General features: G+C 37.5%; 1 protein-coding gene across 8 annotated transcripts in view; it reads right to left on the bottom strand.

Annotated features, from left to right (window-relative positions):
• The window catches only part of SPAG16 (sperm associated antigen 16), a 1,155,561-nt gene that overhangs the window by 309,347 nt on the left and 822,907 nt on the right, over nucleotides 1-23,307 (bottom strand). For 7 of the 8 annotated variants that reach the window (XM_021924411.2, XM_017946898.3, XM_017946897.3 and 4 more), the window contains one exon: nucleotides 5,455-5,520. The exons of the other annotated variant lie outside the window; for it this stretch is intronic. In XM_021924411.2, coding sequence (XP_021780103.1) covers nucleotides 5,455-5,520 — 66 coding nt within the window. The remainder of the gene's footprint in view (nucleotides 1-5,454; nucleotides 5,521-23,307) is intronic. 8 annotated transcript variants of the gene reach the window in all.

Raw genomic sequence — 23,307 nt, 5'->3', positions numbered from 1 at the left:
TAGACGAATGGCTAACTAGAATAAACAGTGTAGAGAATACCTTAAATGATGTGATGGAGCTGAAAACCACGGCAGGAGAACTTCATGATGCATGCACAAGCTTCAGTAGCCGACTTGATCAAGTGGAAGAAAGGGTATCAGTGATTGAAGATCAATTAATGAAATAAAATGAGAAGAGAAGTTTAGAGAAAAAAGAGTAAAAAGAAACAAACAAAGCCTCCAAAAAATATGGGACTATGTGAAAAGACCAAATCTACGTTTGATTGGTGTACCTGAAAGTGACGGAGAGAATGGAACCAAGCTGGAAAACATTCTTCAGGATAATATCCAGGAGAACTTCCCCAACCTAGCAAGGCAGGCCAACATTCAAATTCAGGAAATACAGAGAACACCACAAATATACTCCTCAAGAAGAGCAACCCCAAGACACATAATTGTCAGATTCATCAGGGTTGAAATGAAGGAAAAAATGTTAAGGGCATCCAGTGAGAAAGGTCAGGTAACCCACAAAGGGAAGCCCATCAGGCTAACAGTGGATCTCTCGGCAGAAACTCTACAAGCCAGAAGAGAGTGGGGGCCAATATTCAACATTCTTAAAGAATTTTCAACCCAGAATTTCATATCCAGCCAAACTAAGTTTCATAAAAGAAGAAGAAATAAAATCCCTTACAGACAAGCAAATGCTGAGAGATTTTGTCACCGCCAGGCCTGCCCTACAAGAGCTCCTGAAGGAAGCACTAAACATAGAAAGGAACAACCAGTACCAGCCACTGCAAAAACATGTCAAATTATAAAGACCATCAATGATATGTGGAAATTGCATCAATTAATGGGCAAAATAACCAGCTAACGTCATAATGACAGTATCAAATTCACACATAGCAATATTAACCTTAAATGTAAATAGGCCAATGCCCCAATTAAAAGAGACAGACTGGCAAATTAGATAAAGAATCAAGACCCATCAGTGTGAGGCCTTCGGGAGACCCATCTCATGAGCGGAGACACACATGGGCTCAAAATAAAGGGATGGAGGAAGATCTACCAAGCAAATGGAAAGAAAAACAAACAAACAAACAAAAAGCAGGGGTTGCAATCCTAGTCTCTGATAAAAGACTTTAAACCAACAAAGATCAAAAGATACCATTACATAATGGTAAAGAAGCCATTACATAATAGTAAAGGGATCAACTCAACAAGAAGAGCTAACTATCCTAAATATACAAGCACCCAATACAGGAGCACCCAGATTCATAAAGCAAGTCCTTAGAGACCTACAAAGACACTTAGACTCCCACATAATAATAATGGGAGACTTTAACACCCCACTGTCGATACTAGACAGATCAACCAGACAGAAGGTTAACAAGGATATTCAGGACATGAACTCACCTCTGCACCAAGCAGACCTAATAGACATCTACAGAACTCTACCCCAAATCAACAGAATATACATACCTCTCAGCACCACATTGCACTTATTCTAAAATTGACCACATAATTGGAAGCACTCCTCAACAAATGTAAAAGAACAGAAATCACAACAAACTGTCTTTCAGACCACAGTGCAATCAAATTAGAACTCAGGATTAAGAAACTCACTCAAAATCGCACAACTACATGGAGATTGAACAACCTGCTCCTGAATTGTCCCTGTTTGCAGATGACATGATTGTATATTTAGAAAACCCCATCGTCTCAGCCCCAAATCTCCTTAAGCTGATAAGCAACTTCAGCAAAGTCTCAGGATACAAAATCATTTTGCAAAAATCACAAGCATTCCTATACACCAATAACAGACAAACAGAGCCAAATCATGAGTAAACTTCCATTCACAATAGTTATAAAGATAATAAAATACCTAGGAATCCAACTTACAAGGGATGTGAAGGACCTCTTCAAGGAGAACTACAAACCACTGCTCAATGAAATAAAAGAGGACACAAACAAATAGAAGAACATTCCATGCTCATGGATAGGAAGAATCAATATTGTGAAAATGACCATACTGCCCAAGGTAATTTATGGATTCAATGCCATCCCCATCAAGGTACCAATGACTTTCTTTACAGAATTGGAAAAAACTACTTTAAAGTTCAGGAACCAAAAAAGAGCCTGCATTGCCAAGACAATCCTAAACAAAAAGAACAAAGCTGGAGGGATCACACTACCTGACTTCAAACTATACTACAAGGCTACAGTAACCAAAACAGCATGGTACTGGTACCAAAACAGAGATATAGACCAGTGAAACAGAACAGAGGCCTCAGAAATAACAACACACATCTACAACCTCTGATCTTTGACAAATCTGACAAAAATAAGAAATGGGGAAAGGAGTCCCTATTTAATAAATGGTGCTTGGAAAACTGGCTAGCTGTATGATGAAACCTGAACTGGGTCCCTTCCTCACACCTTATACAAAAATTAATTCAAGATGGAATAAAGACTTAAATGTTAGACCTAAAACCATAAAAACCCTAGAGGAAAACCTAGAGAGTACCATTCGGGACATAGGCATGGGCAAGGACTTCATGACTAAAACACTAAAAGCAATGGCAACAAAAGCCAAAATAGACAAATGGGATCTAATTAAACTAAAAAGCCTCTGCACAGCAAAAGAAACTACCATCAGAGTGAACAGGCAACCTACAGAATGGGAGAAAATTTTTACAATCTACTCATCTGACAAAGGGCTAATATCCAGAATCTACAAAGAAACAAATTACAAGAAAAAAATCAAACAACCCCATCAAAAAGTGGGCAAAGGATATGAACAGACACTTTTCAAAAGAAGACACTCATACAGCCAACAGACACATGAAAAAATGCTTATCATCACTAGTCATCAGAGAAATGCAAATCAAAACCACAATGAGATACCATCTCATGCCAGTTAGAATGACAATCATTAAAAAGGAAACAACAGATGCTGGAGAGGATGTGGAGAAATAGGAACACTTTTACACCGTTGGTCAGAGTGTAAATTAGTTCAACCATTTGGGATAACAGTGTGGCGATTCCTCAAGGATCTAGAACTAGAAATAACATTTGACCCAGCAATTCCATTACTGCGTATATACCTAAAGTATTATAAATCATGCTACTATAAAGACGTATGTACACATATGTTAACTGCAGCACTATTCACAATAGCAAAAACTTGGAACCAACCCAAATGTCCATCAATAATAGACTGGATTAAGAAAATGTGGCACATATACACCATGGAATACTATGTAACCATAAAATAGGATGAGTTCATGTCCTTTGCAGGGACATGGATGAAGCTAGAAACCATCATTCTGAGCAAACTATCACAAGGACAGAAAATCAAACACTGCATGTTCTCACTCATAGGTGGGAGATGAACAACTTGGACACAGGGCAGGGAACATCACACACTGGGGCCTGCCAGGGGGTGGGGGTATGGGGGAGGGATAGCATTAGGAGAAATACCTAATGTAAATGACAAGCTGATGGATGCAGGAAACCAACATGGCACATGTTTACCTATGTGACAAACCTGCACATTGTGCACATGTACCCTAGACCTTGAAGTATAATAATAAAAGAAAATATTAGCTACTTTGACATTGGACACCTAAATCTCATATCTGTTATCTCGCCCTTTGAAATATGGGTAATTAATGTATGTCTCTCTTTATTGGTGATTCAATACATCTAATTTGCTTATTTCCATATTTATTAAGTTTAATATTTAGAATGTAAAATGCTGTGTCTTTCACAGTTATAATATTGCTTGCCAAAACAAAATGCCTGATTTACAAAGTATTATTCATTTCAGTTCCCATTCAATTTTTGTAGGGCATATGAAGCTATAAGCCACAATTTCAATTGGAGCATTCTAACATTCCCTTAGTAGACATAATTTTTAGTAAAACTATATTCTGTTTCATAATGAGTCCATAGTACTGAAATGTTTCCATACCCTGCTAGAAATAAAATATTCCTTGGTATCTAGAACTAATCTATAATACTTTCCAACTAATTGGCTCACTACAGAAAATTAGATGGAATATTTCTTACAAAAACCAATCTATTAAAATGTAATTTTGGTTGAGCCCATCATTAAAATGCCCAAGCCTGACAATGACACAACCACAATTTCAATTGGAGCAATCAACATTCCCTTAGTAGACATAATTTTTAGTAGCATTTTTCCTCTTTCTAAAAGAATGATACTAGCATGATGGTAACAGAATTCTGACTATGCTATCATTGTGAAGTTAGATGTAAGTAATCCATCAGATATCTTTTATAGCTAATTGGAAAAGAAGTGGAATTTGGAATTAAGATTCTCACTCTACTGGGAACTTCCAGACAACCAAAGTGCTAGATAGAATTAAATCATAGAGTTTAAATGAACTTAAGAGGTCATCTATTTAGTCAAATCTCTTTCATCTGAGAATAGACTTAAATCATCCTTCCTTAATTACTATCTGAACCCTTTTAAACACATCCTCAATTAACTTGGCAACTGTCTTAATCCATTTTCTGTTGCTATGACAGAAAACCACAAACTGGATAACTTTAAAGAAAATAAATTTATTTCTCACAGTTCTGGAGGCTGGGAAGTCCCAGAGCATGGCACCACCACTTTATGAGGATCTTTGTGCTGTGTCATCCCATAACAGAGGGTGAGAGGACAAAAGAGCAAGAGAGCAAAAGGATAGAACTTGCAGCTTCAACTTCTTTAAAAGACAACCCATTCAGGGGGGAGGGCACTACCCTCAAGACCTAAACATCTCCTATAAGGCTCCACCTCCAAACACTGTTGCATTGGGGATTAAGTTTGCAACACACAAACTTGGAGGAATACATTCAAACCATAGAAAACACAAAGGACTCTCCAACACTCTTCATTGTTGGTGAAATCATCCTTACATCTGAATGAATACCTCCAGTGGCAGATAAAAATTTTTGTTTTGTCATCAGTTTATATGAAGAAGGACATATTTGAAACTTTTTCATGAGTAATTAAAAAGCTGTCAAATCAAGATTGTTCTGTTCTAAATTGGAGAAAATTTGTTTAACTGCTTTTTCTTCTCCAGATTTTCTTACAGAAAAATTACAGAGCGATTATAGTTATTTTAATGATTTTGCATTAAAATTTTATGCAGTCTATAGCCCACCTATTTTTTTGAAGCCCAAATTGGACAAAAGGATCTTAAAAATGTGTTTGAGTAAAGTTGACTACAGTAGAATTCCTTGTCACTCCTGCCGCGACTTGGGGTGGGGGGATTGTGTGTGTGAATTTTAAAATTCTGCAACCCTGTATATCTATGGACTTTTCCTATTGTTTACAACTAATTTCTAAAGTTGTTCTTCTCACCCCATTAACTTACCATTTTAGCTTGGAAATTTGTTTAATAAAAATGAATTTGTATATATGAAGCATTAAAAACAATTTACTGGGAGAACTGAACTTACCCTGGGATCAAAAATGGCATCATTGATAGAATGCATGTGACCATAAAGTGACTGTTCACATATACCCTAGGAAGACAAAGCAGAAATAAAGTCAAATAAATTTCATTTGGAATGTAAAAAGGAATTCAAAAATGCTTTTAAGTTTTAAAGTAATTTTAGCCCCTCTCCCCAGAATTAATACATTCTCACCATAGAAAATATTAGCTTTTGCTATCAACTACTATTCAGAATCATACAGAACTAGAGTGGGGAGCACACTATAGTACTGGTATCTACACTGAAATTCTACTGTTGTTGCTTTTACTCCATTGAGCTGGTAGTAAACTCTCACTAAGTGGCTTTATTTCTCAATTAGCATAGCTTTCAAGCCCTGAGGCCAAGGACTATTAATAAATCCCTTATTAGAAAGCTGTTGTTTTCAGCACAGCATATCTACTGCTGCTGGGGGTAGACGGTGGGGGCTCTCTTTTTCTTTTTAAATTATAGAATCACATTTTAGCTCCTGAATTTTCACAGTTCAGCATTAACATCATTACATGTACAAAAATTTATAAAATATGTACAGTGGCATTTTTAAATATACAATAAGCATTTGTTTTGTGAAAAACAAACATCACATCTATTCATTCAATTTAACTTATCCAAATAATAGCTAAAATTAAAATTAATTACAAAAACATCCAAGCTTCAGTTTAAATGTTTCCATGAAAGATGGACCTATAACACATTATAATAGGGATCTAAGTATCTAAATGTGGGGCCTTTCATTTTGAACACCAATGTTCAAAGGGCGTTCTTTACTCTTGTAGGGAAATAACCCAAATTCTGTAGGAGAACAAGGGAAAGTCATAGGTGGATTATTGCTTGGAGAGTCTTGCTATGTGCTTGGAAATTCAGATTTCATTCAACGATTTGTTCATTCAACAAATATTTTTGAGCAATTAATATTTGTCAGCACAATTCTAGGTGCTTAGGATATGTCAACAAATAGACAAAGAACCTTATTCTCACAGACCTTATATTCTAGTCGGGGAGATGGGCATTTTGTTATAAAGGCATAAAATGTACTAGAAGATAGTAAGTCTGAAAAGAAAATGTCAGGCAAGGTTAGTAACAGTAGGAACTTTGGGATTTGGGAACTAAGGGAAATCACATTATCAAGTAGAGTTATCCAGTTTGACCTCACTCAGAAGATGAGGTTTGAATAAAGAATGAAAGTATAGTAAGGGAGGCCGGGCGCGGTGGCTCACGCCTGTAATCCCAGCACTTTGGGAGGCCGAGGCGGGCGGATCACAAGGTCAGGAGATCGAGACCACAGTGAAACCCCGTCTCTACTAAAAATACAAAAAATTAGCCGGGCGCGGTGGTGGGCGCCTGTAGTCCCAGCTACTCAGGAGGCTGAGGCAGGAGAATGGCGTGAACCCGGGAGGCGGAGCTTGCAGTGAGCCGAGATCGCGCCACTGCACTCCAGCCTGGGCGACAGCGCGAGACTCCGTCTCAACAAAAAAAAAAAAAAAAAAAAAAAAAGAAAGTATAGTAAGGGAGTTAGCCAAGCAGACCTCTGGAGGAAAAGTGTTCCAGGTAGAAAGAAAAACTAGAGCAAACATCCCCAAGTAGATGTTTGCCTCACACATTTCTGGAACAACAAGGAAGCCAGTGTGGCTGGAGAGAAGTCAGTCAGAAGAGTAGATTCACTGAAAAGTCTTTGCTCTCATTCACTACCTTGTATTTACTTAACCTTAAATCTTTGAAGGCTGGGAGAGATTACAGAAAAGACTGCAAAATGAGCTATAAAAGATAGATCATCATGATGCCCCTCACTGTTATTGGCCATTCATGGAGTATTTCTGAACCAAGCAAAGTTGGAAAGACTTTATCACTAAGCTCTACTTTGTCCTCATTATTGCCATTATACTTAGCAAGTTAACTTCCAAATATCAATTTAAAGAATCAATTCATGCTACGAATCTTTGTTCACAGAGTGTAAAATTTCCCCACATAAATTTAAATTTCACAAAAATAAATTGGAACACTTTGATACTCTCTCAGTATTCCAACCACCCTTGTTATTATGGTTTAGTATCTTGATGCTGTTATAACTTTAAACCAGTTATGCTAAGAACTTCAAATCATCCCAATTCCCAAAATAGAAATAAATTACTCACAAAGCCAAAAAGGCAAAGCACAAGATGTCATCGTTTTTTATATTATCTTAGTAACATTTTGGTTAATTTTGAGAGCTAATATACAGTGATGTAATATTAATACTTGTATACTGAGTGCTAATATTTTTCAAAGATATAAATTAGCAAAATTGTCTTAAAATATTTTTTGTATTAATAAAAGTTTTGCATTTGGTCCTTTTCTAACTTGAGAATCTCTAAACTATTTGATTAATTGGTAAGAAAAAATGTAGTAGGTTTTTTTTTTTTCAAATTCTGAATGCCAAGTTTTAATTCAAAGTAGAATCTCTATGGCACTCTTGAAAAGCCCTGGAAATATGGGGTTATAAAGAAAATGCTGACGGACCACATTTGTGCTACTGTAACAAAACCTGACTCGAAGATAAATGTTTCATGAATTAAAAAATCTTAAAAAAGCTTAAAAAAGCTTTTCTACACAGCTTTGTTCCCAAGATAAAAACGAATCTCCTCTTTTTGTGGTACAGGGAATAGGAGGGTTACTAATATTCTAGTCTGCAAACAGCTTTAATCAAAAGCAATACTCAAACTGGGACATTAAAATTTGGAATCTCTTCTTTGATGAATTCTTGTCAGAAATGTTTTCTTTCAAAAAGAGAAAAAATAAAAAAGAAAGGAATTTACCAAAAAAAAAAAAAAAAAAAAAATCATGTGACCCAATATGCATTGCTCCAGCATCTGATGCTCTCAGACAGAGAAGCTGTGTGTAGTAATGATTTCTATCACTGGCCCTCGGGGTAGAAATGGCTGACTTAATTATTGGATCTGCCACCTAATAGCTGTGTGACCTTAAACAAATTGCTTCACTGTACTGGGCTTCAGTTGCCTGATATGTACAATAAGATAATGGCATTTAACCTATAGCTTCGTTAGGAGAATTAACTGAGATGATAATGCACAGGAAATGTTGGTATGTTGCCTAGCACAGAGTAAGGGCTTGAAAAATATTGGCTCTTAATATTTGTCATATACTATTGAAATGCTGAATATTTTCCAGTTGACATCTCTGCCCTTACTTCTCCACTGCGCTCCAACTTTGAATGTCTATTTGCCTTCTTAAAGTGCTCTTGGGGACATGGGCGCTGTTTTTTCTGTTGCCCTCAGATTCATTCGCCACATGGCTCTGCCCTGCCCTATGCCAGGCTCTCTACTAACTACATTGCCTAGGTTCTTAGGACCTCTGGGTCTGGTTGGGTTCCGCCAGACAGAAGCACCTGTAGGATATGGACGAGCAGAAAGAGAGAGAGAATGGATAAACTGCCACTTCTGCTACCTCCTGTTCAGCTGTGATTATGTCAGTGGCCCTATTCTCTACCAAATTCCACAGCTCCTGTATCCTTTCTCATGGCCACTTGCACACTGCATCCAATAATGCTTTCCTTCCCCTCCCCTTTCAGACCTAGTGGTAGTGGGCAGTGATGATTTCCAATTGTTGGGAGTCCCTGGCTGCTGTGCTAGCTCCCTTAATGGCACCCATACCTCTGTAAACATTAAACTTGAGCTTACTCTGTGAGTCCCCTCTTTCTTGCTGGTGACCTGTCTGATGCAGCATGTCAGACATAATAAGCAAAAGAAGACTTGTTGATTTACGACTTCCCAACTGTCTATTTTGATCCTCATGAAATCTTTATACATATAAATGGCATCACCAGCTGCTTAAACAAACAAAGGCAACCAAAAACCTGGGAATCAGAATACCTCTCTTTCTTTCCCCACTCCGGCTCCAACCCTTATCTACTACAAGTCTTTCTACAAAATATAGCCCTACTCTGCTCAGCTTCATCCCTTGCCACTATCACCACTCTGGGGGCGGGCTATCATCCTACAGACCCTGACTGTGGCAGGAGCCTCCCTCTCCCATACCACCCCACTCCCAGTCATCCCTTTCACCGCCACTAGAGCAACCAACAAAAGCTGAATCAGACCATGTCATGCTCCTGCATACAGCCAACCAAGAAATCATCATTGCACTAAAAAAATTACAAACTCTTTGCCTATGTCCTAATGCCCTATATTGTTTGGCTCTTGTCTCTGTATCTGACCTCATCCTTCACCACTCTTCCTTCTCTTTCACTGTGTTCCTCAAATAGTTTCATATTTCTTCATGGTCAGGGCTTTCTAAGCAGAGTTCTGGCACCTGAGTTAAAGAATGACTGAGTAGCAACCCTAAAGATACAGACCCTTGGAGAGATACAGGGACATCTCACCCTGAGACATTCCTTCACATCCAAGGGTTGCAAGCCCAGATGCTTTCCTTCATTTTAGGAAGATTTGTTTAGATTTCAGAGCAAAGGTTTCTTTACTGTTCTCTCTCTCTCTCTCTCTGTTTCCCTCTCTCCCTCCAACCCCCACTCCCCAGAGGGAAGAAGGAAAATTGAATTTCGTGGTTTGGGGTTTCCTTTCTAGTGGTCCATAACCCCTTTCCTCCTGGACCCACAAAGTATACCCGGTTCTCACTCAGCCCTGCTGCCCCCCACATAAGGAATTGAGGAATAGAAAATAAATAGTCTTCTCTGTGAGTAAATGGTTTGATATCTGATCCAGAAACCTCCTTTGTACTGTCAGGATAACTAAGTACAGATAGATATAAGAACATATAGCTGTAACACTGGCCCTCCTGTTTGCTAACGGCCCGGAATGCTCCCGCCTTTGTGCTTTCTGTTTCCTCTCTTGCAGATGTTCTCATCTAGATATACACATGTCCTTATCCTTCCCATGCTGCTTTCAATTCAAACACAACCTTTTTCATGCTGTCTGAGATCTAATTTCCTGACCTCTCTCTTACAACCAGTCATTAGAGGCGCAGAAACTGTTTCATGAAGCGCTTTTATTTTTCCTTTTGGGCACACAGCCAGACTAGAGGTCAGGTGTGGCCATGTGACCGAGTTCTGCTCAGTGAAATGTAGCTGCTACAGGTAGTTAGGCAGGAGCTGGGCAGGAGAAGCCTCTCCCATCACCCACTAGAAATGTTGGGTGATGGTTCCGTGATATTGCCTCTCTAAAAATGATATTTAACCTATTAGCCAGAGAGAGAGAGACAATCTCCTGATGGTCCACACTTGTTAACATTAAAGTGTTCATTGAATGCAGGCCCCAGGGAGAAGTAGCTTCTTGGGCATGTGTGTTAAGAGACAAAACAGTGAAGTATGACATTCTGGGGGCACACACCACTGGAGAAAGGAAAAAGCCTCAGACAGGCATGCACATACCTCCCTAAACACACTGCATGCCTGTGCTCAATTCCAAAGGGTAAAGAAAGCACTGCGCATGCGGGAAGCCCACCCTACGAGAAGAATCATGGGAAAGAGGTAAGCCTATAAAGTCCTAGCATCAAGGTTAAAGTCCTCCCTTTTTTGCTCTCTTTTCTTCCTTGATCTTTCAGGAACCCGCTTGGGTCTCTTCCAAACGAATTTTCCTTTCTTTCCTGTTCTAAAGCCTTTTAAAATAAACTCCTATTCCTGCTCTGGAACTTGCCTCAGTCTCTTTTTCTGCTTTATGCCCCTCAGTCGAATCCTTTCTTCTGAGGAGGCAAAGGCTGAAGTTGATCCAGACACCTACGGATTCGCCGTTGGTACCGTAGGGTAACTTGGATCTCTTCCATTGCTAACACAGGCAGTTGTGAAGTAAGTCCAACACAGGCCTGGCCCTTAAAAAATATCCCCCATAATCTGCCAAACTCCTTATTTTCCCTTCTTTGCCGGCTGTATGCAGAAGGGCTCTAGATGATGAGGCAGCATAAACTTGAAGGAACCTGGGTTTCTCAACCACCACAAGGAGAAAAGCCGCCATTCAGGACCTTGCAATTGGGTAGTCCATGAATGAGAACTGAGCTTCCACTGTGTCACATCCTTGATATTTCAGGGTTCAACTATATTCCCAGATGCCAATACTTGACAAATGGGTCACCCCATTTTGTTTCCTTCATATCAGTCCTTGTTAACAAAATTATTTCATGAATTTCTCTCCCTGTTTATTGTCGTCTCCTGCCTCTAGAATTACGCTCCACAAGAGAAACTCATCTCCTTCATCTTATCATCCCCAAGGCCTAAGACAGCTCTGGTAAGATACGATAAACTTATTGAATGAAAAAGTAAGCATAATTACATGGAGATTATAAATGAAATTGCAAAAAAGAAAAAAAAAAAAAAAACCTCACCCTCACTAGATATGCTTTATTATTGGACAAATAGCTTAGTCTTCTCAATATTTATTTTTATCCTGATCAGTCATGACACGAAATGCGTGCACTGTCTTATTCCCCAACACCTTTGCTTCAATGTAGTTCTAACCCAGGAGCGTATTCACCCATTGACTTTTCCATTGCCTATTAACATTTTAAACAGCTACAGGGAAATGGTGATTCCTGGTGGAGAATGCAGCTTTACATTCATTAACTGTTTATTACATACCTAAAGCATTATGCTAAGTGTTTGACAGTTGTTACCATATTTAATCCTCAAAGCAATGCTAGGAGATAGGTGCTATTGTAATTCACATTCTAGAGATGAAAACAGTGGCATTTAATCCACAAATAAAAAGTGCCAGAGCCGTGACACTAACCCAGTTTTGTCTGATTCCAAAGTCCCTTAGCCCTTTATGTGCAAGAAGATGGAGTGAGTGAGGCCATTTGCCAAATCTTTCCAATATTCCTCCTTTCTGGGTAGATGTGCACTTCCTAACCCTCCATGGGCTTATGAGAGACCATACAATGAGCTCTGGTTTAAGAGTGGTAAGTGGAAATGACGTGGAATACTCCTCTGGGGTTCTCCCCAACTCCACATTTTCAGCAGTTAACAATAGGTGCAAATGCCCTCCAGGAGTCCCTTTTCCCCCTGGCAGAAACAAACAACATTCAAAGTCATGGCTGAGAGATCTGCCTGGATCCCTGGGAAGATGAGCAGGAATCCCCTCACACCTACCTTCCAACCCATGAAGGACACAGAACTGAAGCAAGATATACATGTTGTGAGATTTGGAGGTTGTTTGTTACCGTAACACAAGCTAGCCTAGCCTGACTGACCATGAACCCTATGTATAAAGATTACTCTTGTTCCCTCAAAATAGTAAAAGTCTTTTAAGTGTCAATAGTGTCATGTGAAAATTTGAAAAAAAATTAAATAATACTTATCAAAAGTCATATTTAAGACCAAAAAACCTTTAAAAACTCTTAAAAATTAGACCAAAATTAAATCATAAAATAAGTAGCTAAGCACATCATCACTAAAATCATTAAAGTGCTAATGCTTACAAATGTCCTTTCTCATTGTAATGACTTACTTAATCAATGAATTTCATATGCTTTTGAAAACAATTTAAGACAAAAATATGAAGTGAGTCCACTTGACGCATTTTTTGTTTCTCCAAGGCTAGATTTTAAAATGCCTTTCTACCATAAAGACACATGCACACATATGTTCACTGCAGCACTATTAATAATAGCAATGACATGAAATCAGTCTAAATTCCCATCAATGGTAGACTGGATGAAGAATAAAACTGCTACATATACACCATTAATACTATTCAGGCATAAAAAACAATGAGATCATGTCCTTTGCAGGCCCATGGATAGAGTTGGAGGTTATTATCTTACGTGAACTAACATAGCAACAAGGAACAGAAAACGAAATACCACATGTTTTGGTATTTAAGTGGGAGCTAAACTTTGAGTACACATAGACCCAAAGAAGGGAACACGAGACATTCGGGGCCCACATGAGGGTGGAAGGTGGGAGAAGGATGAGTATTGAAAAACCACTTATCAGGTACTATGTTTATTACATGGGTCTTGAAATAATCTGTACACCAAATCTCCATGACATGCAATTTACCTATATAATAAACCTGCACATGTACTCCTGAACCTAAAAGTTAAACAATATAAAATAAATTAAATGTCAGAGAAAACAAAAAAACTGCCTTTTTGATATGTTAAATCAATTTTAATATTAGTGATCTTATTAGTCCATTTTCACACTGCTATAAAGCAATACCTGAGACTGGGTAATTTATAAACAAAAGAGGTTTAATTGACTCCCAGTTCAGTTCCCGTGGAAGCCTCAGGAAACTTACAATCATGGCAGAAGGGGAAGCAGGCATGTCTTACATGGCAGCAGGCAAGAGAGAAGTGCAAGCAGGGAAAATGCCAGATGCTTATAAAACCATCAGATCTCGTGAGAACTCATAATCATGAGAACAGCATGGGGGACACTGCCCCCACAATCCAATCACTTCCCCTCAACACATGGGGATTATGAGGATTGCAATTTGAGAGATTTGAGTGGAGACACAGAGCCTAAGCATATCAGTGACATATAATTTACATACACTAAAATGCACAAATCTTAGGGGCTTACCTCAATACATTTTTATCTGTGCATATATCTGTGTAATTTTTTATTCAGATTGCGATATGAAATGTTTCCAGTATTCCAAAACATTCCCTCATGCCCTTCTTAGTAAAAACATCCCTACAATTTTTATTAACTATATTTTATTGAGAAAAGAAATATAAAAATATGGTTGTAAAGTCAAATATTACAAAACACTATTCAATGAAAAGTTAGTCTCCCATTTTAGGCCACCTCCAGAGGCAACTTCCATAAATCATGTTTGTTGTATATTTCATGAACTAGTCCGTATATATACAATCACCTTTCTTCACTGTCTCGTGTGTCTACCTCAGTTCATATAAATGAAACCATAATATATATGCATTTTATTATTATTGTGGTGGTTAAGAATGTGATATTTGAGTGAAGTTGCAGAGTTTAAAACTCAGCTTATTGGAAAACTATTGATACTATCTCTTATTTGCATAAACACTATACTAAATACTTTGCATATAGCAATTCTTTTAATCTCTACCATAGGAAATTGGAAATATTTTAAATCTCCATTTACAGTGGGAGAAATTTATGTAAAGCAATTAACATAATGCCTATGCAAGTAAGAGATAGTATTATTTATAGATTAATCTGTAGCTTTTTCTCTATTCCTTGTTATACTTACTAATTTTTGTTCGCTGCTGAGAATTTTAAAAGTCACCACTCTCCCAGGAAAAGACTCAGTGTTCTCCATCCATGGTCACAAACACCAGAACTAGTTATAAACTCATCTAATCAATTAGCAACAGTGCTATAGCCCTGCTTACAAGTAAACAATCAGAGCGGATTTTAAACCTATCTAACTGATCAATGAGAACTAACTTCAGTGAACATTCCTGTAAAAGCCAAATAGCAACAGATGCGACTTGAAAGTCAGCCAACTGGCTGAGGATGCACTACAGTGAACATGTTTCTAACGCTATTATCAACTTTATTCTACTTCTGTAACTGGCAAAAAACAAGTCTCACTGACCAACACAAGCTACTTTTCTAAGACTGACTTCAACCAACTCCTGCCTCTGTAACCAACACAATCCAAAGTAAACTCTTCACAAAAACTGGATATAAAATCAGCAATTGGATTTGCTCAATGGGTAGCTCTGACCAGTATAACTCTTCCACACTTAAATGTATTATCCATTCAAGTTTTTGGTTTCAGATATAGAGTGGTGTTCTCATCCTTAGACACAATTAAGTTTATACTAGTTTGCTAAAGCTACCATAACAAAGTGCCACAGACTGGGTGACTTAAACGAAAGGGATTTATTCCCTCACAGTTGTAGAGGCTAGAAGTCCAAGCTCAAAGTGTAGGCAGGGTTGGCTTCATTATGAGTCCTTCCGCTTGGTTTGTAGATGGCTGTCATGTCCCTGTAAGTTCATATAGCCTTTCACCTGTGTCTATCTGTGTCCTAATCTCTTTATGAGGACACCAGTCATATTGGATTTGGTGACTTCATTTAACTTTAATTATCTCTTTATAGACCTTATCTCCAAATACAGTCACCTTCCAAGACACTGTGGATTAAGACATCAACATATAGATTTAAGGGGACACAATTCAACCCCTTGCAAAGAGCTACAGATATCTTTATTTCACTACTCATAAAATGTCTTAGCAATACAATAGCCATTGGAGCACTAACTGGCTGCAAAAGGTAATGCATATAAGCCCAAAAAGGTAATTTTGGGCTTATATGCAGTCTCAAAATGAAAAGTTGTATATTTTACATATTTGAATATATATCTAAACAGACTTGGATATTATACAAGCATATAATGTAATGATTAAAAGCGCAGTGTCTGAAGTGAAACTACTTGGGTCTGAATTTGGGCTTTGCTGCCTACTGCGTCCTTGGAACACTCTAAGCCTCAGTTTTCTCATCTGTAAAATATAAATAATATAGTATCTACATGATAGTGCCATTCTGAGGATTTAACAAATTAATTGGTGTAAAGTTCTTTGATTGCTGCCAGGGACAAAGTAAGTACTCAATAAATGTTAACACTTACATAGTCATAATATGCAGATTGCAAGCTCTATGATAGCAGAGATGACGTTTAGTGCACTGTCTTTATCACTTCATAATTATAACCACAACGATGAATTAGCACGTGGGAAGTATTTAATACATATTTTCAAATTAATGCACACACATACACACACACACACACACACACGTTGCAAGTTTGGTAAATGCACCCTTCACCAGCTTTCCTTTCCTAACCACATGACCTCCACCTTTTCAAGGTAATTCAAGCAAAAGGGCCAGGATTTTTGATGTTATAAAAGGACCCTCATGGAGAAAAACTCTAAGAAATGGAGCCCTAATAATGGAATGCCACAACCATCTGACAGCTGCACAGCATAAAGTTTTGTGCACTGTTGCGTTCCTGTCCACAGAACCTTCTGTACTTAGCCACTCTGAGTGCACCTGCCAGCCCCTCACATCACAACACAGAGGCAGCATTCTTGTGTATATTTTTACAAAATAACTTCTCTAAATAAAACATTGAAGATAAAAAGATAAATTATATTATGCCATTGTGCCCCCTATTTAATTTCAAATTCTGTGACCAGTCAAAAGTACTATTAAAGATGAGAAAGCAAATTGTATCCAAGAGCGAACAGAATTAAAGTTTATGCCAACTGCGAGAAAAAAATTCTCCTACTCATCACCTACTAGATGCTGCTTGTCTCTCTTACAGCTAGTACCTTAGTTTTCAAGTTTAAAAATTAATGTCAAAAGAATTTTATAAGATCTTTTTTTTATTTGAACAAGGTAAACCATTTTAATACAATAGAACAATTTATATAACATTTCATATATTCTGGAAATTCTTAAAAACATATTTGTGAAAAAATTCTTTGGAATTTTAACCTTATGGGTTTACAGGTTGTTAAAAAATATACTCCATTATTCTTACTGAAATGATCTCACTGGCATATAAATTAGAAACAGAGAAATCATTAACAAAGCTCCTAGTTTTTGTTATTTCATGTAAATAACTAACCATGTCTGTGAAAGATTGATTGCAGCTTTTAAAATGTTTGCTGAATCCTTGTGTAATTAAGATGAGTTAAATATGCAAATCAAGTCTAATTAGCTTCATTTATTAATGTTACTTTGCCTTGCCTCTACAAAATTTTTACTGTGGATCTGCTTTAGCACGTAGTATTTTTTATTTCTTTGTTCTAGGTTGAATTGCTGAAGAAACCAGCTGTTTTTCAGAAAGAGAAAAAGCTTTCATGCAGGGTTCTTCATTTAGAAGTGAGGGTTTAAAAAAATGCTCCCAGCAGCATAAGAATGGACTAAAATGCAATTATATACATATGTGTATTGCAATATATATATTCCAATCACCTTACATTAGACTATATTTAATGAATTTCATTTCACTGAAGTAGCAAACCCTCCAGGGATTTCTTTTGATGAAAATGAGCCTTTGTCACAATATATCCAACACAGTGATTGGGTGGAACAGAGTAAAACAGGCAGCATCGAATGAACCAAAGTACTTGGCCGAATTATATTTTCCTTGAAAAAAATTCTACACTTTTTTGCATGCAAAACCAACCTCTGTGTGTAAAACTACCAGCATCATAAAATTCACTGGAAATAATGCAAATGAAATATAGTATAATGGTCAGAGGGAAACACTAATATACTAATATAAACAAATATTAAAGTTCAGAGTCAATCTCACTTGCTGCTGGTAAGCCAAAGGGAGTAAGAATCAAATCTCAGAGCAAATACAGTCTAAACTTAAATACATTTTTCTGTTATATATTCAATTAATTATTCTCACCATTACATTCTATAATTCAATTTTCCCAAATTCAGAAAATTGCTTTACATTATTATTGACTTTACTGCCTGCTTTAGGATATATATACTATTATTATTTTTATTAGTTTTTTTCCCCCTGTGGAAACAGTCATTTTTTCGAGGTTTCTGAGGGGTTATAAATATTTTATTGTGGTTGAAAAGCACAAGAGATGTACTGTCTTAACAAATGTTTAACTCTGCTGTATATTATTTACCAAAAATACAATGTTGTACAACAAATCTCCAACTTTTTCATCTTGCATAACTGAAACTTTACACACATTAAGGATCTATATTTTATATGATAGTGTTTGCTTCCCAAATTATGAAGGCAATACAAGTTTTCATTTTTTTCTATAATACATTAATTATTAAGATCATTGGTAAAGCAGGATGAAAATATGTATTCAGAAAGGAAAAACCCTGAAATGTAAAATAGTCTCAGTTTTATAATGGGTGGCTTTCCTTCACTCAAAAAACATTTCTTTAAAATTAACTAAGTGTCAAATACAGTACTAGAGCTAATAGCATATTTAAATCCAAAGTTTGAGCTAAGTCTGACAACAATCTAGTCCACATTCCAAAGAGAGCACCAGTCACCATGTATGAAAGACACGTGTGATGAATTTGAAGCTCTTCTTCTATGTGGAGCATATGAAAGAGTTAGTAGTTGAACTGGAGAAAGGGTTTCTGGAGGGGGTTTCTGTGTGTGTCTGCTTTCTCTGCTAGATGTGATGAGCTAGGGAAAAAAGATAAAAAAACAACCTGCCAGAGAAAGACACAATTGTCAAGAGGTGAATTTCACATGGGAGATCCCCAGCAATGTAGGGACTTCGGATAAACGCCACGAATCCTAAGTCAAAGAACAAAGCTGGAGGCATCACGCTACCTGACTTCAAACTATACTACAAGGCTACAGTAACCAAAACAGCATGGCACTCGTACCAAACAGAGATATAGACCAATGGAAACAGAACAGAGTCTCAGAAATAATACTGGGCCACACTACAGCCATCTGATCTTTGACAAACCTGAGAGAAAACAAGAAGGGGAAAGGATCTCTCATTTAATAAATGGTGCTGGGAAAAATTGGCTAGCCATCAGTAGAAAGCTGAAACTGATCCTTTCTCTTTACTCCTTTATACGAAATTAATTCAAGATGGATTAGAGACTTAAATGTTAGACCTAATACTCATAAAAATCCTAGAGGAAAACCTAGGGTAGTACCATTCAGACATAGGCATGGGCAAAGACTTCATGTCTGAAACACCAAAAGCAACAGCAGCAAAAGCCAAAATTGACAAATGTAATCTTAATTAAACTAAAGAGCTTCTGCACAGCAAAGAAACTACCATCAGAGGAACAGGCAACCTACATAGAATGGGAGAAAATTCTTTTGCAATCCACCTCCATCTGACAAAGGGCTAATATCCAGAACCTACAAAGAACTCCAAACAAATTCTACATAAGAAAACAAACAACCCCATCAAAAGTCGGCAAAGGATATGAACAGACATTTCAAAAGAAGACATTCACAGCCAAATAGACACATGAAAAAATGCTCATCATCACTGGCCATCAGAGAAATGCAAATCAAAAACCACAATGAGATACCATCTCACACCAGTTAGAAATCGGCAATCATTAAAAAGTCAGGAAAACAACAGGTGCTGGAGAGGATGTGGAGAAATAGGAACGCTTACACTGTTGGTGGATTGTAAACTAGTTCAACCATTATGGAAAACAGTATGGCGATTCTCATGATCTAGAACTAGATGTACCCATATGACCCAGCCATCCATTACTGGGGATATACCTAAAGGATTATAAATTATGCTGCTATAAAGACACACATGCACACGCATGTTTACGGCACTATTCACAATAGCAAAGACTTGGAATCAACCCAAATGTCCATATCAGTGACAGATTGATTAAGAAAATGTGGCACATATACACCATGGAATACTCATGCAGCCATAAAAAAGGATGAGTTTGTGTCCCTTTGTAGGACATGGATGCAGCTGGAAACCATCATTCTTAAAGGTAAACTATCACAAGAACTGAAAACCAAACGCATGTTCTCACCTCATAGGTGGAACTGAACAATGAGATCACTTGACTGTGAAGGGGAACATCACACACCGGGGCCTATCATGGGGGAGGGGGAGGGATTGCATTGGGAGTTATACCTGATGTAAATGACGAGTTGATGTGGGTGCAGCACCACCAACATGGCACAAGTATACATATGTAACAAACCTGCACGTTATGCACATGTACCCTACAACTTAAAGTATAATAATAATAAATAAATTAAAAAAGAAAAAAAAAAAAAAAGAAAAAAAAAAAAGAAAATATGGTTATTTTACAAAGTGCTGAACTAGATTTCCAATGGGCTAAGAACTTTCGACTTCCACCTCATCATCCTCCCCACACTCCAACCCTGATGATTCTGAAACCATCATTAAGCAAATGAGGGAACTTAGAAAGTCCTAAAGAAGTCCTCCTACATGCAGCCCCTCCCCAAATCCTCTCACAAGTCTCACACAGTTGGCATCAGCCTGACGGTCTAGAAACCTGTCACCTAAATTAGATCCAGGTGTGGATGATGCACCTGGGCCGTAGTTTAAGTATAGCTCCTTAAATTCCATTCCTCTCCATCTGTAGATCTGTGAAATTAAAATAGACAAATATCTACCCCCATGGTACCAAATATACATTGTTGGGCGGGCACAGGATAACCACTGTATACATTCCAGTTCTAAAAGGAGGAAAATGAAGGCATAAAAGGGTCATTAGTCCATTACAATTCTAAAATTCAGCCATATAAACTGTATGTGTTCTGTGATTAGGTCTCAAGGCCTGGGAATAATTCTTTATGATTCTGCAGTTCTGCTCCACTGTAAATTAGAACGTAAAGCATACCCTGGGTACAGATGTTGTAGAACAGTAATTGTCAAAGTTTAGGGTGCCTAAGAACCAGGCAGAAAGCTTGTTTATAATGCATATTTTTACAGAAAAAAGATTCTTGAGGCTCCACTTAAAGAGGTTCTGAGTCTGCAATCCCAGCACTTGGGGAGGCTGAGACGGGCGGATCACGAGGTCAGGAGATCGAGACCATCTTGGCTAACACGGTGAAACCCCATCTCTACTAAAAATACAAAAAAAAATTAGCCGGGCATCATGGTGGGTGCCTGTAGTCCCAGCTGGTCGGGAGACTGAGGCAGGAGAATGGTGTGAACCCCAGGAGGCGGAGGTTGCAGTGAGATGAGATCGCGCCACCGCACTCTAGCCTGGGTGACTGAGCAAGACTCCGTCTCAAAAACAAACAAACAAACAAACAAACAAACAAAAAAGAGGTTCTGAGTCTATGTACACATGAGTTTCAGGAATTTGTATTTTAATTAACAAGCCCCGTGATTCTGACATATACTTTGAGAAAAAATGATCCACTGCAGTGCTTCTCAAATTTTAATGTTAATATTAATATAAATGCTCTAGAGATCTTATTAAAATACAGATTCCAATTCAGTAGGTCTGGGGTAAGCCAATGCTGTGCAGGAAACAAGTTTTTCTTGTTTTCTGAAATCAAACACTCTCATTTGTAGCATTTGCAAACTGCCATGGTGTAAATATTCCCTCCGTAGACAATTTCAAGCTACCAACTCAATGTCACTGAACTCTGATTTGGGAAGAGTTGTGCATATTCTGCTTTCACAAATCAGTGTGAACCAGCTCCAACACACCACTGCATGGAGCCCAAGATTTTGAATTTCTCATAAGCCCCAAGGTGATTTGGATGTTCCTGGTGCACAGACCACATCTTAAATAATAATGATCCAGTAGAGAAACATAGAATGCTCCTGGTGAGGTGATGTTTAAGATGAGATATAGACACGAAAAGGTAAGTTAGTTGGGCAAAGTCATGGGATAGAGGAAAAAGATTCGAACAGAGAGTGACCCTAGAGCGTGCCATTTGTGTATTGTTCATGAATGCTTCGGTATTACAATGGCAGAGTTAATTTGTTGAGACAAAGATTATAGGCCTGCAAAACTAGGCTTTTATAAAAAAAAGTTTGGTGAATTCTGCACTAGAGCATTAAGTTAATAGCTATACTCTCTTACCAACTACAAAATGTTTTAATCATTATGCTGTGCTATATGGCTTTAAAAAAACCCCACACATATACATGTACAAACATCAACCCATAGACACGCATGCACAAGCACACAATCACGTACACAGACACATACACATACATGGACACACAACACACACATATACATATACACACATATATACACATACACACCCACAAAACCAATAATATAGATAATCCAGTTATTTTAATCAAGTGAAATATATATATACATTAGAATGATAGAGGAGATTAAATAAAATGTATAGAAGGAATAGCATATAAAAAAAGAAAATACAAGCATTACTATGGCAATAAATTTGAAAATCTAGAGCAAATAGATTACTTCCTAAGAAAATACAAATAACCCCAATTAATTGATGAATTATTATATCACTGTTGAAGAAAAACCACATCATTTATTCCAAAACATATAATTTAAGATACAACTATTTTATATACATATATAATTACTAACTAGATAGCTGAAAGTGTTAAAAGACAGCCTTAAAGGATCAGAGAGGTGGTAGCTGTACCAAGCAACTACAATACCTAGGGAAGAGGGGTCAAATAAAAGTTTGAGTTATTAAATCTTAAAAGACTTACATGAAGGGCTTAAACTCAAACCTCTAAAATGAGATGCTCCTCAGGTGCTGTTAGTATCTCTGAAGAGGGTGCAATGAGGATGGTTCTATGAGTTTGAAAAAAATTCAAATTGATTTAGCTGCTGCCATAAAAAGAGCTGCTGGGATGAAGAATCAAGCCACAGGAGTCCACCAGAGGCACACAGCAAGTAGACAAGGAGTACATAGAAAAGGCCAGATCCTGGCTTCCTCCTCCAGCCTTGCCATCTCCCTTAGCTCCCGCTGTGGCCAGAGCTCAACATGGACCCCACTGGTAAACAGAAATGGAAATTGCAATTTCAGCCCCAGGATCACAGAGCTGAGTTTAGAAGGTTGGGTATGAAACTGACAGGCAGTAAGTTAATAATTGGCATAAGTATAAAATATGAATAAGTTAATTATCAAAATTTTAAATAAAGCTTTTCCATGGCAAAAGATACAATAAATAAGACAACAGGAAAAAAATTGATTTGTTAAAATTTTGCAATGCAGATGACAGATAAACAGATAAAGGGATATATATATATATATTCACAGTAACATAGACAAAGGATATGAATAGGCCACTCACATAAAAGGAAATATAAATGGACAATAAATGTATGAAAAGATTTTCAAACTCACTAGTCAGTGAAATGCAAAATAAAGTGACAACTACCAATTCACCTGCTGTT

Source organism: Papio anubis, chromosome 10 (genome assembly GCF_008728515.1).
Source record: "Papio anubis isolate 15944 chromosome 10, Panubis1.0, whole genome shotgun sequence".
Lineage (NCBI taxonomy): Eukaryota > Metazoa > Chordata > Mammalia > Primates > Cercopithecidae > Papio > Papio anubis.
The sequence above is the reverse complement of the archived record's forward strand: the minus strand, read 5'-3'. Positions and strand labels throughout refer to the sequence as shown.